We start from the raw sequence: 19,926 nt of genomic DNA on the forward strand, positions 1-19,926 counted from the left end.
GAAAAATTCAAAATTATATATTAAATCATCTACGGGGGAGTTTCTCTTTGATTGACAACATGAAACACGGGTTTAAATATATAAATTTTATCTATTGGGAAAATTGATCACCAATTGTGCACAAAAGTTAATTGTACGCGTTACTAACAACAGCAACCAGCTGGAAGCTCATCTAGCAATAATAACCAACTGTATGCCATCTTGCAACAACAACCAACTGTACACCATCTTGCAACAACAACCAACTGTAAGCCATCTTGCAACAACAACCAACTGTACGCCATCTTGCAACAACAACCAACTGTAGGCTCATCTAGCATCAACAAGCAAATGTACGCTCATCTATCAAACAACTGTACGCTCATCTTGTATCAACAAGCAGATGCTGGTTCATCTGGAAACGTCAATGAACTGTTGGGCCATCTAGCAACAACAACTTAAGGGCAACAAGATACAACCGTTGGTTCATCTAGCACTAGCAGCATATCTTGGTTTATCTATCAACAACAATTAGTTGTTGATGGGCACAGCACAACTGTTGGTTCAGATGGTATAAAAATTATCACATTTGCAATTTCATCTGTGGTATAACTAATTGTGGAAAGCGGAGGTTGGTGATGACAAAAATAAAGTCCTGGGTTACAAAGTTTAATTATTCTGCAAACTTTAATAATATATAATTAAGAGTCTGAGGCGTGACTTTGATTGACTACGTGTTTATCATACCAACAACTTGTAGAGCATTAGTAATTTCAATAAATATCACATTCTGTTGTTCAAAATAAATAAAACTTAACCCCTTTCTATTGACTGAAAACCTACAAGCATTTAACATATTCTATTAATGTCAAGCCATAAGTCGGGGCCTTATATAAAATGTTAAACTAACAAACACAGAATTCAATGGCTTTAATTATGTTGATCATTCAACAGGAAAGTTAATTTACAAGTCAAATACTAACGAAGAAATTAGCTCCGTGTCGAGTTTTCTCATTCGTTTATTTATCATGAAATAATTGTCTAATTGCTGTCTATATGATACATGTATTATTTACGTTTTCTGTTCCCTTATTCAGATTTGATTCCAAACACGTTTTGAATACCAAAGAATGAATATATACCAAAGCGTCTGTTTAAGGAAATTTCTAATTTGTTTAACTGAAGAACCCTTTTTACATAAAAACTTCTGAGTGATATTGTTTCAGAAAGAAAACTTGAATTATTAACATTATTATACTTAATCTGAAATTGTGTTGCATAGTTGACTTTTCTTTTTACTAAGTCTGCTTCACCTTATCGTATCACGAGGACTGAATTAATTTTAATGGGTAGACATTATAGAGATTTCTAAGTGACGCATATATTAATATTCTATCAGTAATGAAAAGAAATCAATGTATTTTCTACAGACATGACATAATTCTTAATAGTGTTGGTTATATAATAACCCAAAATAAGTTAGCTTAAAAGGAAAGATTCAAAAGTGATTTTGCATTGGATTTTTCCTTCTTTTTTATCTTTTATTTTTTTTTTTTTTAAATTCTGAACATAATTTATTCTGTATACGAACGTATCTCCAACCGAACACAATTTAAAATGCATAAACTGAAATATAATATCCAAATACTTAGAAAGTTTTTATCTTAAATAGAGTGTAGAGTTTAGAAAAAAACAATAAAGCTGTAATAACCGGTTCATATTTCTCAGAAGATGAATGTTCGTTTATGTGGGGGTTTTTTGGGTTTTTTTTTTAAGATTGACTAGTGAATGGTTAGTGTTACGTCTAAATATTAAGGTAACCTCCAGATTGCGTCAAGGTCACGAGATGTAAACAGGGCCAGTGCTAACCCTAACTCTAACCCTCGCCTTACCTAACACCCACAATCTTCGGCAACAATCCTCGTCCTGTTTACATCTCGTGACCTTGACGAAATCTGCAAGTTGCCTTAATAGTTAGATCTGACCAGTGATTAGGGGTAAGGGGGTGAATACTGCGTGCATCGTAGATCAATAGATCATGTGCTTGTACGAAGGACCACCTGCCCAGTCGGGTATTATTGAGCTTGCCACAGTATTAACAGGTGAGTCGTGTAGCAAGTGTTACAAGGTGTTCCAGAAAGAATAACCATACCCTATCGCATACGCATCATCCTACATAATATTCTAAGAAATTTAAAATACCTTATATGGAAGAATATGTTTCGGGCAACCGAGTGGAACTTGATCTTTAAACAACATTTTTCTATGGGAACGTTTAATAAAGGGTTGCTGTTCTAGAGTGAGATAATAATCTTTAAATGAAGTTTGACTCATCCTAAAAGGATATAGTCATCCACTATTCATAATAGAACTATATTTTTTTTATCTTAACAGTAACAGGATCTGGGATGTTACTCTTGGTTTAAAAAGGGGGTTTATTTGAACAAGAAATGGGTTAATGTTTTCTCTAGAAATGATAATCTTTGAATCATGTTCGATGGTATCACATGTGAGTTTTATGTACATTAGACGAAGACATGTTTCATCCCCTTTAATATATTTACTAATTATAGATGGGTCTATGCATACAAAAGTAAATCCATTATAGTGATGCGAACTACCAAGATAACTGGAAAGTCTTTCCACATGTTATAGAGCGAGTAAGCACATCCTGTCACGTGCACGCCATCCGCTCAAACAATATAGCTAAATAAGCCATCGGTTAAAAGAAAATAAGCTCCGTAAATTGGTATATGGACAGTGGATGGTTGGGAGGGGGGGGGCGTATAAATGCTTAATACAGCTTATTTTAAAAGATTTTTATTTACAATTATGGTGTGCAGACGTTCAGTTACTCAGTGTAGGCTATACAAATACAATATCGAATAACTTAATACAAACTTGTATGCACAATAAACGGGCGTGATATATTCCATAGGTTTTATATTGAATGGCTATTTGCATTAAATATATATAATCTAGATATAATCGTTACAGCTGAATGGGGGCATATTGCATAATTCAAGTGCTATTCATCAACAATGTTACTTGGTTATTTTACAATAATCGAATTTATATACTAAGAGTCTTTCACCCAGATTAAACATTAAACCATAACTACAGGACAATTTCTTTAAAATAATTCATAATGGTTGTTCAAATGTTTTAGGATTATTTATGGTTAGCCTTACTTGCGTCTTCAATATCTCAGTTTCTGCCGAAAAATAGGACTTTTAACTCCCATTTCATTCATTCGTTAGTCTTATTTTATTTCGTATCAATATATAAATTACTTAAAATCAGTTGGAATTGACACTTGGAATTCAATTGCTGCCCTGGTAAAATTTCCCACATAGCACCATATTATGGTGTATGCTCGTGTCCATTAGCACGGTTGCCGGTTGGTACAGTGCAGAAAAGTAGAATTTTCTCGAATTTTAAAACGATGATATTGTTTATACAAGGCACGCCCAGCGAGATTGTATTCATGGCGAGAAAATTGCGTGTTCGGTTTTTTTTTTTTTTTTTTTTTTTTTTTTTTTTTTAATCGGGATATCTCAGTTTCTCAGTAAATATTTTATTTTTACTAAGGTGGAAGAATACTCGCACACAAGCCTTAGTGTTTGGCACATCACGTGAATGGTAACGTAACGCTGAAATCCTTTCAAAATCATACAAAGAAAAGATGGGGTGATTATATAAATGAAATGGTGGTTACTGTACTACTTTTCTGTAGCAAGATTCCCCGCTTGTACGTGACAAGGAGTAGGGTCGCCTGTCCAACCTGGTGTTTTTTTTACGGTTCCTCCGGTTTCCTCCCACTGCTAAAGATCTCTACACGCAAGCGAATTATTGAAATAAAATTGAACCATATGTTAGTCCCGAAATGACCTAGTTTATGTCGAGTGGATGTTAAACCCCATTTCTCTCTCTCTCTTCTGTAGCAATCGAGCTAATAAAGACGAGCTCACTCAATTCAGTGTGATTCATCGAATCCCCTCTGCCAAGGGTTTATGTTTACGTGTATGCTACAATGTTCACGCGGATACGGATTGATTTCGGGTTTTTTTTCGTCCCATCCAAATGTATAGACACTTTTTGCTATGTCGTTTATCCAACACCATTGACAATGGCAAGCAGTGCGGAAGTTTCTCTGGCTAAAACTGGGATCAAACACGAGACGTTTGGTAGTGAGCCAGTGCGATACTCATTGAGGCACTGGATGATTGTGTTTTTATCCAATAACAATCGTTTTAATAAGTTCCACGGGATTTTCTGGCGTTGTTTCACTTGGCAAGGAACAGCGTCTAGTCGTGCAAATGGGACGCCCCCCCCCCCCCAAAAAAAAAACGACAAAAAACAAAACAAATCAAGATCCCATGTCAAAATTGACGTGCGTGTACAAGAATCCTTGACATTTGGAATTCGAAATAATTACCGTCAGAACACATTGCATGGCGTTTGTCAGTCTACATTAGCCCACAAGGCGCAGAAAAGTTGACGTTAAACTCCATTTCATTTTTTAATAAGTATACTTGTTGTAGGTATATGACACGACTTTAACAAACATGTTCAAGTATCCGTAACAAAGACCGCTGATAATAGGAGACATCAAATTAGGATACTATAATTAAGGAGGTTCTAGTGTAATTGTTCTCTGATGTGTGTAAACATGATATAAGTATTCAAATATACATAAGATGCACTACTATAGAAGAGTCGAACAAAAATCAACAAACCAAGCCTTGATACAATAGAATACAGACTTAACTACGAGGCGAGGACAGTATCTCAATCTAAAATATTTAACATATATTTGCAATACAAAGCATAACATGCAGAACACATACATGTTTTATAGACACAAAAACACAAGTAAAAGATTAGCATATATTGTAAAACTGCATAATTATGTCGAGACTCAATGTTCTTAAAACAATTTAAACAAATCTTAGTCAACTCGTTAACCTCCCTACAACTAATCTTTACCTATATACTACTAATTAAAACTCATGGTGAAAACCTTTACATCTGTTAGATTTAGGAAGCAGACATAACCAAGTGAGGTTTGTTGACGTCCATTTTTACCTATATTGCAGACACCGCACCTACAAACTTTAAAATTGCCAATCTCTGCACCCGTACTTCTTTTTTAAAAAAAAAACAAAGCTGAAAAGTTTGAGTTTGGGTTTGTATTATTGCTCATCACTAAGCATAAATCTTCTTTGAGCGGCATTTAGCAATTCATCATTTGCTTGAAAACGTTGAGAGAACCCTCAACGAAACGTCGCTTTAAATAAAATAGTAATTGTGTTTCATATTATGTTTTTGTATTACTAAGCATGAAAAACGATGATTTTGCTATTATCTTAAACATTTACAGGCTTTTCCGCCAAGTTATATAAAACGGCTACCAATTAATCAAGGTAGGTTATCGCCAAAAACCGCAGGAACACCTTTAAAAATATGCGTATGTTATGGACCACGGAAGTATGACTTTCTGTTGCATAGCATTAATTTGATAACGTAAATAACAACAATAGGAATGGTCGACACACGACGTGTAAACATCACATATTGTTTTAAGGATGAATATGAATAGATATAGGAAATGACTGTTGACAAGCAAATGTGTAATATGACACTGTTTTAAGTGAATGCTTCGACATTATAAAGGTATATTTATACTGTATATGAAAACCAGTCCTATGACGTATTAAATTTCCTAATATATCCCATAACGAGTCATACAAGTTCGAGTCTACATAAATTAAAATAGAAATATGAATCATAATTTAAAGTTATTAAAACACTATATCAATTCATATTCCCGAAGCATGAATCAGATGGATCCAAATCAGTTTTCTGGTTGGTTAAAACCATTCCTGCCAAAGAAATCAAAATTTCAGCCTTTCTTCCATTTTGCCAGAAGAGATGTGACGTCAGGTTAGGTCAGATTAACCGAAACGTATCGTGACACCGCCATGTTTTTCGAATGAAATGATTTGTATTAAAAATATCTGTTTTATAAAACTGCAATTTTTCCTCCAGTAAAAAACCTCCTATGCATTTCGAAGATTCGAGGAATGGGTTTATATACGCGCTTAAAATATTACACGATTACACTTTCGTGCGAATTTAAAATAATGTAACTTTGATTTATAAAATAATACGCCTGTCCGAGTTACATGTCTATAACATGCGTGCATAAAAGCGAAAAATCTTGGTCATGTTATATAATTTATTTGTCAACAGCACAATTTACGCGATTTCAGTTCAAGCAAGTTAAAGGAACACGAAAAAACAAACCTTGGTTGTCGAGGTAGAAAGGGTTAACGTATGGCAACTGGGTACATGACCAGTAAAAGCAAAATGGGAAAACTGGTATCGGTACTGTATATTACAGCACACCGGGGAACCTGCATAACATCGATTCACCCCTTATAAGTCGTGTTTGGTATTTTTCTGTCCACGGGAACTCCATTAATATCCGTGTAGATTACAATTGGATATTCAGGGTAACATACTAAAGGAAATGTTAAAACCATGACTAATTATTTGCAGCCATCAAGACGTGCAAAACATCTCGTACTTTTAGAAATAATGTGTATTTACTCAAAATAAAAAACGCATTTTGTCCACGCGATATTAATGACAATGACATATCAGCATCGTCATACGATGACCGTTTTTGGTCCAGGGTTGATAGTGGTTTGAAAGTTGGTTATTCTGCATCATCGGATCTAAATTATGCCACCGGTGTTAGTGTTCGAAATAGATGTCCATCCAATGTACATTGTCAAATTGTATAGCTTAAAGGGGCTTTAGGTAAGATTAGATAGAGAGCTGACAGTTCTCACTATAATAGTTAATAAATAGACAATGAAAACAGAATATGCTGCAAATTGCGGTCAAATTGAATCACTCTGAAACGAGATATTAGCCATTGAATTTTAAGCTAGTCTCGGTCGTCATTACTGACGTTGTAATGATAACAAAGTATCGATTATCCATTTTTATGTTAAATTATCCATCTCAAAATGTATTCAAATCCAGTAAATATCTTATATAAGTAGTAATGAACTTTAATAGGTAACCTGATTTAGTTCTTTAGACCTTTAAATGACAGGTGAACAGGTGTTTTTACACAGGTAAACGTCTTTTACCAAAATAACCAGTTAAACCCGAACAACTCACATTCCTAGAAACTACCTTAATATATCATTTTGGCACAAACCTGGTAAAACTGATACGTTTAGCCACGATGTTGAGTAATTAAAGAGCAAGTAACTGGTGAGTCGTCACCAATAGGATAAAATGAAAAAATTAAAAAAAACCCAAGACATGTGTTCCGATTTACTCGTCATCGGAAACAAGATTTTTACATTATTTTCCCACTAACCCAAAGACACACATGTTAAAGTGTTTTTAGGTGTAATTTATAAATAGTTCATAATAGGTATGACATAGGAAAACGGAAAACTGTGTCTTGTTCTGTCAAATATTTAGCCCCACTCCATCCATTATCTAATTACATGTTACAAAATAGGTCCTATAGTCACAATTCGTCATCACTTCCAGCGGTCATTGGTCTGATGATTCAAAAACGAAAGTGTTTTATCCCATGAATTCTTCACATGAAAAATATCCCCGAGCCAACAGAAATCAATCACATAAAGCTGCATGTAGCAAAAAGCAATTACGAAAATATACGACATCATTCGATTATTTAATCGAAAACTAATGCTAAAGGTGTTCCTTTAAACTAAATTTATTTAATGTCTATGTTGTTTGTTTATATTTGTCATGGAATATACATTAATAAATGTCAGCTTTACATAGTGTAATTGACCATTTAGTGGACTATAGTTTGGTCATTAACGACCGGAGAAAAACAGAACATGGAGATCAAGTTTAGGTAGAACCAACAAAAACAATCAACAGAAAACTATCAGTTTATTTATTAGTTTAAGTAAATGCATGGGGACCGCACTACACGCAAACAAAACCGAAAAGACAAAAATGCGGACAAAACACAGACTACATAGTATTGCAAGCAACGAACAACAAAAATATCAAATCAAATAAATGGTTCCATGGCCAGCCGTAAGAGTCCACGGCGCTGTATATACAGTCCCGGTCGTGTAATCTATAATCAGTTAATACTTATCGTTGCGTTATCTGATAGGCTTTATTTCTTCAATATAGTTTTTTGATTGCCACGGAATTCCATTTGCCGCCTTTTATGTTTCCTACTTGTATAATTGACATAAATATCCTACACTTGGATAATTGACATAAATATCCTACTTGGATAATTGACATAAATATCCTACACTTGGATAATTGACATAAATATCCTACTTGTATAATTGACATAAATATCCTACTTGTATAATTGACATAAATATCCTACTTCTATACTTGACATAAATATCATACTTGGATAATTGGCATAAATATCATACTTGGATAATCAACATAAATATATTAACACTTGTGGAGAGATTCTCTATTATATCCCTATATATATATCATATAATAATTACAGATTGGGGAAGAGGATAGCCCTTTAATACTGTATATCTGGGGTAGTATTGATCAGGAATGTATTATTACATATATTGAAGGCGAAGATTTCGAAAGAAAATATCCTTTAAGAAAGCCTCCATTGTTTATTTTAGTGACAATGCAATCACTTGTTAGTTTTTAACGAAGTTATTATCTTTGTTTAGAAAGGGGATTATCCAAGTCGCTACTTTTAGGTTAAAACATTTAAAATAGACTGTACATGTAAACTATAGGTAGTACAGCACAACTCCCCAGAAAACCACACAGCATACATCAGTATACGGACATACCATTAGGACAGATAATCCTATAAGTCCATTACAATGACATACAGATAATGTAAAATTAAATGCCGGATTTAACATGAAATGTCAAGTCAAATACACAACCACATGACACCCCCCTCTCAGATGTGTCCAGTTACAAGTGGTAAGCCTATCAGGTGTTGTTAACGTAAACGTAAGCATACATGTACGTTGCCCCTTAGGCCTACAGTAAGATATACCAATATTTAAATTTTAAAAAAAAATATCAGTTTCAAAATGCTTAATTTAAAAAAGACAAGTTGTATAATAAATGTATAATATTTTTCTGTTATACGGTGCTCTATATCTAGAATTTAATTAATCAGTGGTGTTATTCCTGATTCTATTAATTATTGGTACACATAACTTTTTATTGCTATATGATAAATTATAATTTCGGGGAATACACAATGTGTGGTGTTTATATAAATAAAATGTCTGCAGATTCCAAGGAAAGAGTTAGTAAAATATGAGGAGTCATTTTGTCCATTCAACATATAAAACACTACCTCTAGCCGAAATAGAAATAATGATCTTATCAGTGACTTGGATGTCTCGCGGTCCTTTAAAGGGTGAAGTGACCCAGATTAAAGACAAAGGGTGAGCCACAGATTAAACTGATACATGTATCAGTGGCTAAAGTTTCAGAATATCGGATCAAGGGTTTAAACATACGAATAGTTAATGCGGACGTTAAATAATGCTATTTCATAGAAACGACATGCGTAATTATCTACTCTTGTATGCGACTCATTTTGTCAATAAGTGTATTTGTATAATCTTCGAAATATGATCCGATAAAATAATCATATATGTAATTCAAACTATATATCCGGGTGTATATAAAAGCTTTGCATTAGTCGACCAATTATTTATTGTATTAGATGTTTGTGCGTCTTATGTTGAATAGAGGGCCACGGGGGCTAAGTGGGTAGGACGCTGGCTCGCCAGCCTGGAGATCGGGTATTCGACCCCTGCATTGGCCGAAAAAGTTCATCCAGATTTTCCGGCGTGATTCCCCCTTGTCAGTGATGCAGGACGGAGGGCCTGACAAGGACAGCTGTCTAGTCGTTCGGATGGGACGAAAAAAGAGGTCCCGTGTACACATTAGCGTGCACGTAAAAGATCCCTTGACAGTTGGAATTCGATATAAGAGTAGACCGTAGTCCCGCTGTCCGGGCAAAGTTTCCCTCATAGCACACTGTATGGCGTATGCCGTCTTCATCAGCCCAATTCGGAGGTGAACGGTAGGACGTCAAACCCCATTTCATTTCATTTCATTTTATATGTTGGATATTTTTAAAAGTTATCTATGCGTGAACAGTAAATTTTGCGTTAAAATTTCACAATACCCATACGAATTTGAAACCTCCAACAAATAAACCATCAAATAAAATATAAAACAAAAATTTATATATGTTAAATGGAAGCATATAATATTTTAAATGGATATTATATGATGAGTTGCATGATGATATGAAGTGCCGGGGGGTAAACGGTTATCTATATAGTAAAAATATAGCTGTAAGGTAACATGGATTATCACAGTTATAGAGGGTCATCAACGTGTGTTAAATACCTATCCATGTTGATCAATGATAGATAGTTTCAATCACTACCATCCATGGCGGTCATGTTTACTAGTATATTGAACTAAGTTTATATTTTTAAATTTATAATTTATATGCCTGTTTCTCGTAAGAGAGTACAAAGGACATATAATTACCACAAACGTACGATCATTTTTTATTCAGAATTGTGATTTTATGTTTTCTACCTATGTATTCGATACTCGTCTCTACCAATGGTTAACATAATGGGTTTTATTTTATAAGGGACCCGTCTTTAATATAATGTAAAAAGTGGAAACGTTCTGGCGGGAACTGATACAAAATGTAATCTTATATTCAGTGTCGTAATATGTCATTGATTTGTAATATTTATATTATCATTTGTATTATACATCTTTTTTTGTTCAATTTGACGTCTAACTATGATAATTCCTTTCGAAGAACTAGATATTTGATTTATTGTGAAAAAGTCAGAAAAGCTAACCGGACATATATTCTAGATATACCTGTTATAAATGATATTTTATATGATTTATGACAAATAATCAGCTACAGGCTATATTTTATATACTTAATTACATACGCGAATGTCACATTAATAAATTAATACTAATTAGTTACATAAAAATAAGATGAACCCTAAAATGTTTGTGTTAACAGCATAGATATTGGCTATATTTGCTGTTTGAGCGTCTCGCCAGGTATAAATGTCTGTAGAGAAAGTTACTGGAATGGAATGGGTTTAAAGTCATAAAAAACACATTGATCATTTTGAGACAAACTATAGCTATCGTTGTTTTTATTTCTGCTCTTACATGCGGGATGCTAGGTAGGAGAATTTTGCCCAGACAGCAGCCTTTCAGGCTACTTTTCTTCGATCTCCTTCTGGTCCATGTTCTTTTACATGCATGTCAATGTATACACAGAAGAACCCCGGCTTTTTAGCTCTTTCGGACGACTAGACGCACTTTCCTTGTCAACCCCGGGTTTGAAGATTTACGAAAGTGACATTCTAGTCTAGAGTACAGGACGGTTGGATGGCCGAATGTTTAGCGCGTGCGCGTTTAAGGTCTGTCATTGAATCAACTAGCGTGGTTTCGATTCCCCGGTTGTACGTGACAAGGAATATGGTCACCCGTCCAACCTCGTGGGTTTTCTCCGGGTCCTCCAGTTTCCTCCTACAACTAAAGACCCGTAAGCGAATAAGCTTTATAGAAAATGTCGGCCAATCCTCGCCATATTATGTTAATTTCCTAAGAAAATTTTGACCCGTTCCTGTGAGATAAACAACCTGCTAAGATCGCTATCGCACATAAATCAATCCTTATCAGATAGAATTTGAAGAAAAGTATATATACGGAAAATCCACTGTCTGCGAAAAATCCCCCTATCGCGTATAGGAAACAATGTTTATGCTTTTCTCAGACAAAAGGAAAATGATTGTTACACTTTGTAGACAAGTAAGTATTCGTATATTGTTCTAAGGTGTAACAAGTAACAGATTGGCCATGTACTTGACACGGTCAGTTTGTGTTAACAAATACAAGATATAGGCTACCCTACGTTGTATGCACTTTAGACAGGTAGATGTTTTCTGTATTGCGGGATATTGACAATAGTGATATCCATTGGCGGATAATTGATGCAAGTTGAATAGACGTAATTTTGAATTGAACCTTTTTATAAAGAATGAAATACTGACTTGTCTGTAATAAAAGGACAGACACATTATAACACCGCATCTTTAGGTAACAAAGACATGGCCTTGAGGTCTGTTAAAAATGTAGGTTCAATATCGTTTGACTGACCCAGGGAGTATAGTGTTCATATAAAAAAGGGTTTAAATGCTTGGTTGATTAACATCTTTATACAAAATTATAAAACATCTTTACCATAGTTAATACTCGAAATATATTTAATAATTAATGAGTCAGCTAATTAGATTTTGTACACATATTATAAACTATTCATGTGGCGGATTAATTTGACGCCATGATTTTCAATAATCACGAAACGATCAGTCAAGATTAAATTTGCTTCGTGAACATAGGAAAAATAAATAACCGCGTGTTAGTCTCAAAATGACAGAATACTGTGTTGATGAGACGTTAAACCCCAGTTCTTTACTTCTTACAATTACATTGAATCTGAATTAAATCCAATACTTCTAATATTTGATATATAATATTGATCGTCTTTACAAACATTATAAAGCTGTAGGCTAAGTGAAACCCGGGTCTTTATGGATAACGTCACGATGTTCTATATCTCGGTCATCATAGATGGAATGAACGAAATGCTGATTCGATAATAGCGTATTGGTACTATTGTCATTTATGGATTCCCAGGAAAAGTAGGTCTGTCAGGAACTATACAATTCTCAAGAATTATACAAGTGTTACCCGTGTACACGATTCATTGATTTAAACGTCGTGTTTATTATTTATGTTATTATGAACCAGATTAATATTGATTTTGAATAATATATTATGACATAAATCAACATACCTGGTGAAACGGCAACTAATGTAGAAACACATAACGTTGTTAATAAAATAATAACACTTTTCATTATTTTCGTTTAAAAATTGTCTGTAAAATATATAATTTGGTTCAAGTTGTATGTACACTGGTTCCTGTTATGATTTATATTAAATCGTATTTTTGTCGGCGATTCCTTTTATCAGCTGGTAAACAATAAAAAAACCAAAAACTGTCGTGAGTTATAGGTATATTTTTAGTCTGTGTCGTCACTGCTGCTATTCCTCCGTTCAGCTTGAAAGATTATATTGAAACGTTTGTCCCTGATGACACAGTATTAGTGAACACTCATAGCGCTACGCCTGGTCACCCAAGCATAAACGGGATCTTCCTATTTCATTATTAACACGTACGTCATATCAAACCCGACTACCAAATTTTCAAAGTCGCCCCGATCTTCCATACTATGATAGCGGGCAAGTTTTCCAAGCACCTGTCGTACTCTCGATTATTGAGTACATATAACTGTTTGCATATACACAGACCGGCGATATACCTGTATATATGCGTTTACCTATGGGAAATGTCTGGTTAGTTTTGACTATATTAACGGTTGTTGAGTAAACAATAGTCACGTGATTCTAGTTTCATAATCGAGGAAAGTGACGAAGCAAAGTCTCAACCACATAGTAAAATGTCAAACACGATCTCATAATTATTGACTTTTATTTACCGTCCTCTAAAGAGCTTTGTTCAGTCATTCCAACATTTTCGTCAATATTTGGTTGTCACTTTATGGGTCTAGTCTACATCGCAATTTTAATTGAAAATAGGGACAGATCAGTTTCCATAGTAACCTGATCTGCCTATAAATATGACTCAGCATCACGGATCTACATTTTTTTGGCAATATTTTAAAAATCATAGACATTATGCGCGTTACCCTATTTTCTATACAACTGAACACAATTTAGTATAATCTGTTGAAACGGTAGACCGACTTTCATCCATGCACTCTTGATTATCATTCTAACTTAAATATGTGGTAGAACGTCCTACTATCCTGTCCCGGCGGGCATACACGATACAATGTGTTAGAGGGTTATTTTGCCCGGACAGCGGCTCTACGACCTGCTCTTATATAGAATTCCAAATGTCATGGGGTATTTTACGTGCATACCAATGTGTACACGGCACCCGAACGACTATACGTTGCTCCACCCCGAAAAACCCCGATGAACTTCCTCGGCCAATACCGGGAACGAACACGGGAACTCCAAGTTAGCAAGCTGGGGATGGTCAAATGGTTAACGTGTGCGCGTTACATGGTCTGTCATTGAGTCAAGTGACATGGTTTCGATTCCCCGCTTGTACGTGACAAGGAGTAGAGTCGCCTGTCCAACCTCGTGGGTTTACTTCGGTTTCCCCCCACTGCTAGAGATCTCTACGCGCAAGCGATTTGTTGAAATAAAATTAAACCATAAGTTAGTCCCGAAATGACCTGGTTTGTTTCGAGTGGACATTAAACCCCATTTCTCTCTCTCTAGTCCAATGCCGGATATTAAGGGAAAAGTGACTGGTTTGCATCCCGGGGTCCCAATATTAAAGGGGTCGCCAAGTTAGTTCTAAAATATATAATTTTATGATTTTATTTATAATGTGTATATTTATGTCAAATAAATCTATCTATCTACCCTACCATACTGATTTGTGTTAGTGTGACGAACAGTGACCAGACTATGGCCCCTTTTCACTGTTTGATGCAAGGGGCCCAGTGGCATTTTCAGCCAAGGGCCTCATGCAAGCTTAATCCGGTATACCTGTACGGCGATTGTAATTGAGTCTTTGTCATATTAAACATAGTGGAATTCCATGTACTCAATTTGTCAGTCAATAAATTGATGACTATCTTTGCTTAAGACGATATAACGCTAACCAATGCATGTCCGAGAAGAATCTAGGAATTGTATCGTCATATCAAAAATCGAAATCCGTTTATCGATGTGTAATGGTGAGAGTTTCATATTGATCGTACCCCAGAGTCGTAAGGGTTTCTTAAGAGTGTCACCTCAAAAAGAAGAACAAGAAAATGAATAATTGTTTGGAACCTGTTATTGACTCAAAAATGATTTTCTTCTTTTACAAAACCAGTTCTTAACTACATGTATATAATTTTCTCACAGATAAGCTGATTTGCGCAACTATTCATAGCTTTTGACTTTGTAGATGTATTGATATGGAAATAATTTACGAATTGTTTTGGGAAAAATATGCACGTTTTAATCTGTTCATTGTAAGAAAAAACCAATCTGAAAAACCCGTAGATAGCATCATTGTTGCTGAAGTTTTTGAAACTTGTATACTTTAAGTTAACAGTGTGATGAACCCCACGGAATGAGTCAGACACTCAGACACTCTGTATTAACTTACTGGTGGAATTTTAATTATTTTACGTATTGATCTTTTCAAACACATTACAAACCTACGAAGATTCGTTTTAACATAGTATCACCATTTGTGTCGGATTAATGACAAGCGTCACAACAAATTTATGACTCGATGACACATTCCAGTGAAACACATGGGAGCAGAGGGTAGTTTTTTTTAATTATTGCGGGTGTGCCGTGACCATGTTTTTGCTGTACACTAACAAGAATTTATTATATCTTAAGCCATTAGCTCGCTTTCAAATAGATAATCACCCTGGTCCGATGAAACTGCTATTGTTATCACGTCTTTGTTTGAGTTACATTAGAAACGTATTACATACTTTACATAATATTATGTACGCTCATTAAATCTATGGTATCCCAAATTAGGATATAAACCCAGAAATCCATAAACAATGTGTTAACAAACCGTATTTGTATTATTTAGGTATTCAGTATGAGAACAAGTGACAAAATAACCCAAGGGTTGCAGTCACATCGTCAATGGCAAAATAAGGGCATATTCTCAAAAAATTGCGGGGCGCATTGTATTTCGAACTCTTACGCCTCTGTATCAACGAAGCATTTAGTCTTTGGGAATGATAAAAATAATGTAATAGTGCCAGTTACAATTAAAATGTTGGATGATATGAAAAAAAATACATAAGTAAATGGAACTCGAATGAAAATATAGGTGGAACAAACGTTATAATCTACACTCAATTCCGTGACGTCTTTAGCGGTCAGTGTATGGATCCCTCCATCCGTTAACAATTCCTGTCGGGATTGTTGAGGAAGACGATTGTTGTCATCGAAACATTGATTGTAAGGCTAGCCTCTACAGGGTGGAGTTTTTGAGACTTTTTTTTAAAAAAAAACAAAACAAAAAAACATGCCTGGATTGTTGCTTGGTACAATGGGATTTTCGCAGAGCTAGTTTTTTTGTTTTTACCCCCCAGATTTTTTTGGCTAGGCATCCACCCTCTAATGACCGAGAGGGAAAGTCTTACAGGGGACGGTTTAGACGGCTGATTAACTTGATCGATTTGGTAAATTTGTTAATGTGGTGGTACTGATTGAAGTCAACTTGATCGGAATCATAGCTACACCTTATGAGGGTTGGCTGAAAAGTTCTGAGTACGAAGTGGTTTCCATTTATTCTTCTACAAAGTCCCCTTCGAGGTGTACACACTTTTGTCAGCGATGTTGCAAGGCCTGGTTGCTGGCCAGTCACCCTAAAAAAAAGTCGTTCACAGCTGACATGAAGTCATCATTACTACGAAAATGACGACCGGCTAGTTCCTTTTTGATTTTTGGAAACAAATCTCGCCAAAAAATTACGCTGGCGCGCTTAAATTCCACTTCTTTACTGTGGAAAAGGAAGGGGCATTATCCTGTAAAGGGGAGACCATGTCGGCATGTATCTGTGTTGAGGTTAGTCCTTTCAGTTGCAGGTACTTGATAACTGCCCTACATCCAGTTTTGTACATTTCTGGCGATTTCAATGGATACGATTACGGTCTGGTACGAAAACAATAATCTCACTACAGTTGCAGATATTTTGTCTTTGAGGCAAGATAGCATAAGTGCGGACAGTTGCTGCAATAGAAATGTCGGTCTAGACGTATATTATCACCGAAAGAAAAAGTGCCAATCTGAAATCCGTGCGCAAATGGGTAAAATTGGCCAAAATCCAAAATGGTCGCCGGTTTTGGCTTGTAAATTCCATTTTCCACCCAATTATCATAACATGATCGAGTTTGGTATCAAAATATACGTTTTTCGGGAAACTAAATCCATTTCCATAAATATTTTTGGTGATAGGTGTTACCGCTGAGTCAATATTGGGGGTTATTCAAGATGTCGGTCAGTTGTGGCGTGAAAATTCGAATTTTATGTTGCGGATTTATTTCACAAAATGATTCAAATGTTGAGACACATATGGATACAGTATCGCCTGTTTGTCAGCTATACAGTGAACCATTTGATATCTGCCCTATCCGAAAATGTGCCCTCGAATTTCGACATAGTTACCTTACTGACACAAGGAAATGCCCACCCTAATGAAAACATTGTGCCCCTTTTCTGCTGCCCTTCCCTTGTTCCAACCAAACCCAGAGATATTAAAAGCCAATCGCACTCAATGTACGTACAAAATATGTCCGTTTTTAATTGATGATGTAAGGGCCCTAATGCAAGCTTAATCAGACCCTTGCCTCCACGGATTACATCCAGAATAGATTTCACAGCCGGATTAATATTTCCATAACATTCAGAATCAATTAATTTGCAACACGGGCGACGGGAACGTTTCGAATTTTCCCGCCAAAACTGACCGCTATCTGGTATTATTTTCCAATATTGACTCCACGGTAACTAATCACCAAAATGTGTATGGAAATGGACCCCGAAAGGATATATTTTGATACCAAACTCGATCAACTGGATAAGAATTGGCATTTTCCAGTCAAAACGGATTTCGGACGGACTTTTTTTGAGTGATAATATACGTCTAGACCGACCATAAACCGTGGTCGGCATTTCTATAGCAGCAACTGGTGCGAAATTGGGTTAAAATGTCTAGACTAGTGTGTAAGGGCGCACTCCAAATGCCACTTTCGTAGGCTACTTAGTATTGCAGATGTGTTTAAGATATTAAAAAAGTAATTATTGGCCGCAAAAAGTGTATTATATATGGTTTGAGTTATTTTATAATCTTTTTTAAAACAGAAAACGGGACCCATACTTGTCCAGCACAGAAAACCTGTACGCAATTACGTTACAGACAGACCATAGGTTTATGGTTAGATTTTTAAATTAACGACTATTAATTCGAATGACTTTATATAAGCATTTTAAAAGAATGAATAATGTCGCCATTCAATGTCATATTACGCGGATATTTTCTTGGCCAACACAATACGGTATAGAATAATATGTATATCAGTATTGAATCACCGAGTTTTAATAGAATATGAGTAACTAAAAGTCATACACTAAAAGGGGACGGTCACGATATTTTCTATTGACAACGCTATGTTAATATAAAGTGATCTACTTACTTGTGATCTACATCTACTCAATGCGAAATTTCTTTTTCATTTTATTGCGTTATGTATAAAGTTGATATGCATATTAAATAACGGCTTTTAAATATTTATAAAGATAATTATATGTTCTCAAGGTCATTCATAGTACATTGTACACTACTACTACAAACTGAGGACAATACCGGTAGGACGGTTCCCATCAACAGAAATTCCCTCGAGAACTTTGCGTACGAGCCGGGGGCAGTTGCCCCTCATCTTTCGGGCAGACGGGTAACGTGAGAATTTTTTAAAACATATTTTGCTTTCTTGTCGGCAATATAAAGTGCCCGAATATCGATGACGTTTAAGTGTTAATAAAACACCAATTTTACTTTCTTTTAATTGAATACCCCGAATTTGTACTGGATTGACTATAAATTTAAACATTTTATCTGGAGCCACTTTGCTTATTGCAACATATTTCGGGCATCGATAAATATTTCATTAATTTTTCGGGAATCGTAATTTCTTTAAATTGACTATATGTATTAAAATTTGAAACATTTAATACCAGCGTCACTCTTGAGTAGTCTATTCGGTTTTATTCGAGACATTTTTTCGTGCATTATAATCCTTTGTTTTTTGGGAAGTTAAATTTCTGGTATACTGTGAATGCCGCTGCAACAGTCTGATTGATTGGAATTCAGATGGGCAGAAAATGTGATTTCGGTTGCAAATCCAAACGAATAAGGCTACATTAAAGCAATTTCAAGTTCCTGAACTCACAGACTGGGATAATTGGAATACGCGTATGTGGTAGTCAAATTTTCAAATTTTGGCGCTCGCGTTCGACCCCGTGTACTCTAAAGGAGAATAATTATTTCATTTATAACCCACCAAAAAAAAAACAAAACAAAAAAAACATATAAAAGGCCACGTTTGATCGCTTTCAAGTTACCGTCTGATTTCTATTTTTTTCTAGGGAAGCCCCCCCCCCCCTCCAATCCAACCAAATTATGCTTTGCGCCGTTGCCGCCCGATGACTCTTTACAGGGATTTTTTTTCCGTTCATCTCATTTCTGTTATATTGTATGAGATAGAGGAATGTTTGGCACACAGCATTATATATACGCATTGAATCAAATATAATTTCATAGCATTTGTTAGCACCAGCAACTTCCAATAGACCCCCACTAGAAGGATCAAATCAACTGGTCCGTCCTTTCCCCCCATCACCTCATATTAAACATCGATCGAAATCTTTAATTATCTTATATCTACATCTGTTGGATCGATACCACTAAAAAATTTATAAACATGCGTGCTAAGTCAAATATTTTATGTATATTAGACGTATAATTGTCGAGGAAGTGTCATTGGAAAGGTAAATGATCCAGCTTTTATGTGAAGCACCTAAAACTGACACAAAAGGGCCTTGTCTTAATTCCTGACTCGGGATCAACAAGTTGACAACAACCAGAGTGAAATACAGAGTCCCTAAACACCCCAAAATAATATTAATGTAACATATATCATTTGAGATCGAAAAAGTTTCATAGAG

At 35.3% G+C, this 19,926-nt stretch overlaps 1 protein-coding gene across 2 annotated transcripts in view; it reads right to left on the minus strand.

The window, feature by feature from the left end:
• The window catches only part of LOC126824627 (zinc metalloproteinase-disintegrin-like MTP4), a 30,526-nt gene extending 17,052 nt beyond the window's left edge, over positions 1-13,474 (minus strand). For both annotated transcript variants that reach the window (XM_050553894.2, XM_050553893.2), the window contains exon 1: positions 12,935-13,474. In XM_050553894.2, coding sequence (XP_050409851.2) covers positions 12,935-12,998 — 64 coding nt within the window. In that variant the 5' untranslated portion in view covers positions 12,999-13,474. The remainder of the gene's footprint in view (positions 1-12,934) is intronic.
• Positions 13,475-19,926: the final 6,452 nt, after the last annotated feature.

This window comes from Patella vulgata, chromosome 6 (assembly GCF_932274485.2).
Source record: "Patella vulgata chromosome 6, xgPatVulg1.2, whole genome shotgun sequence".
NCBI lineage: Eukaryota > Metazoa > Mollusca > Gastropoda > Patellidae > Patella > Patella vulgata.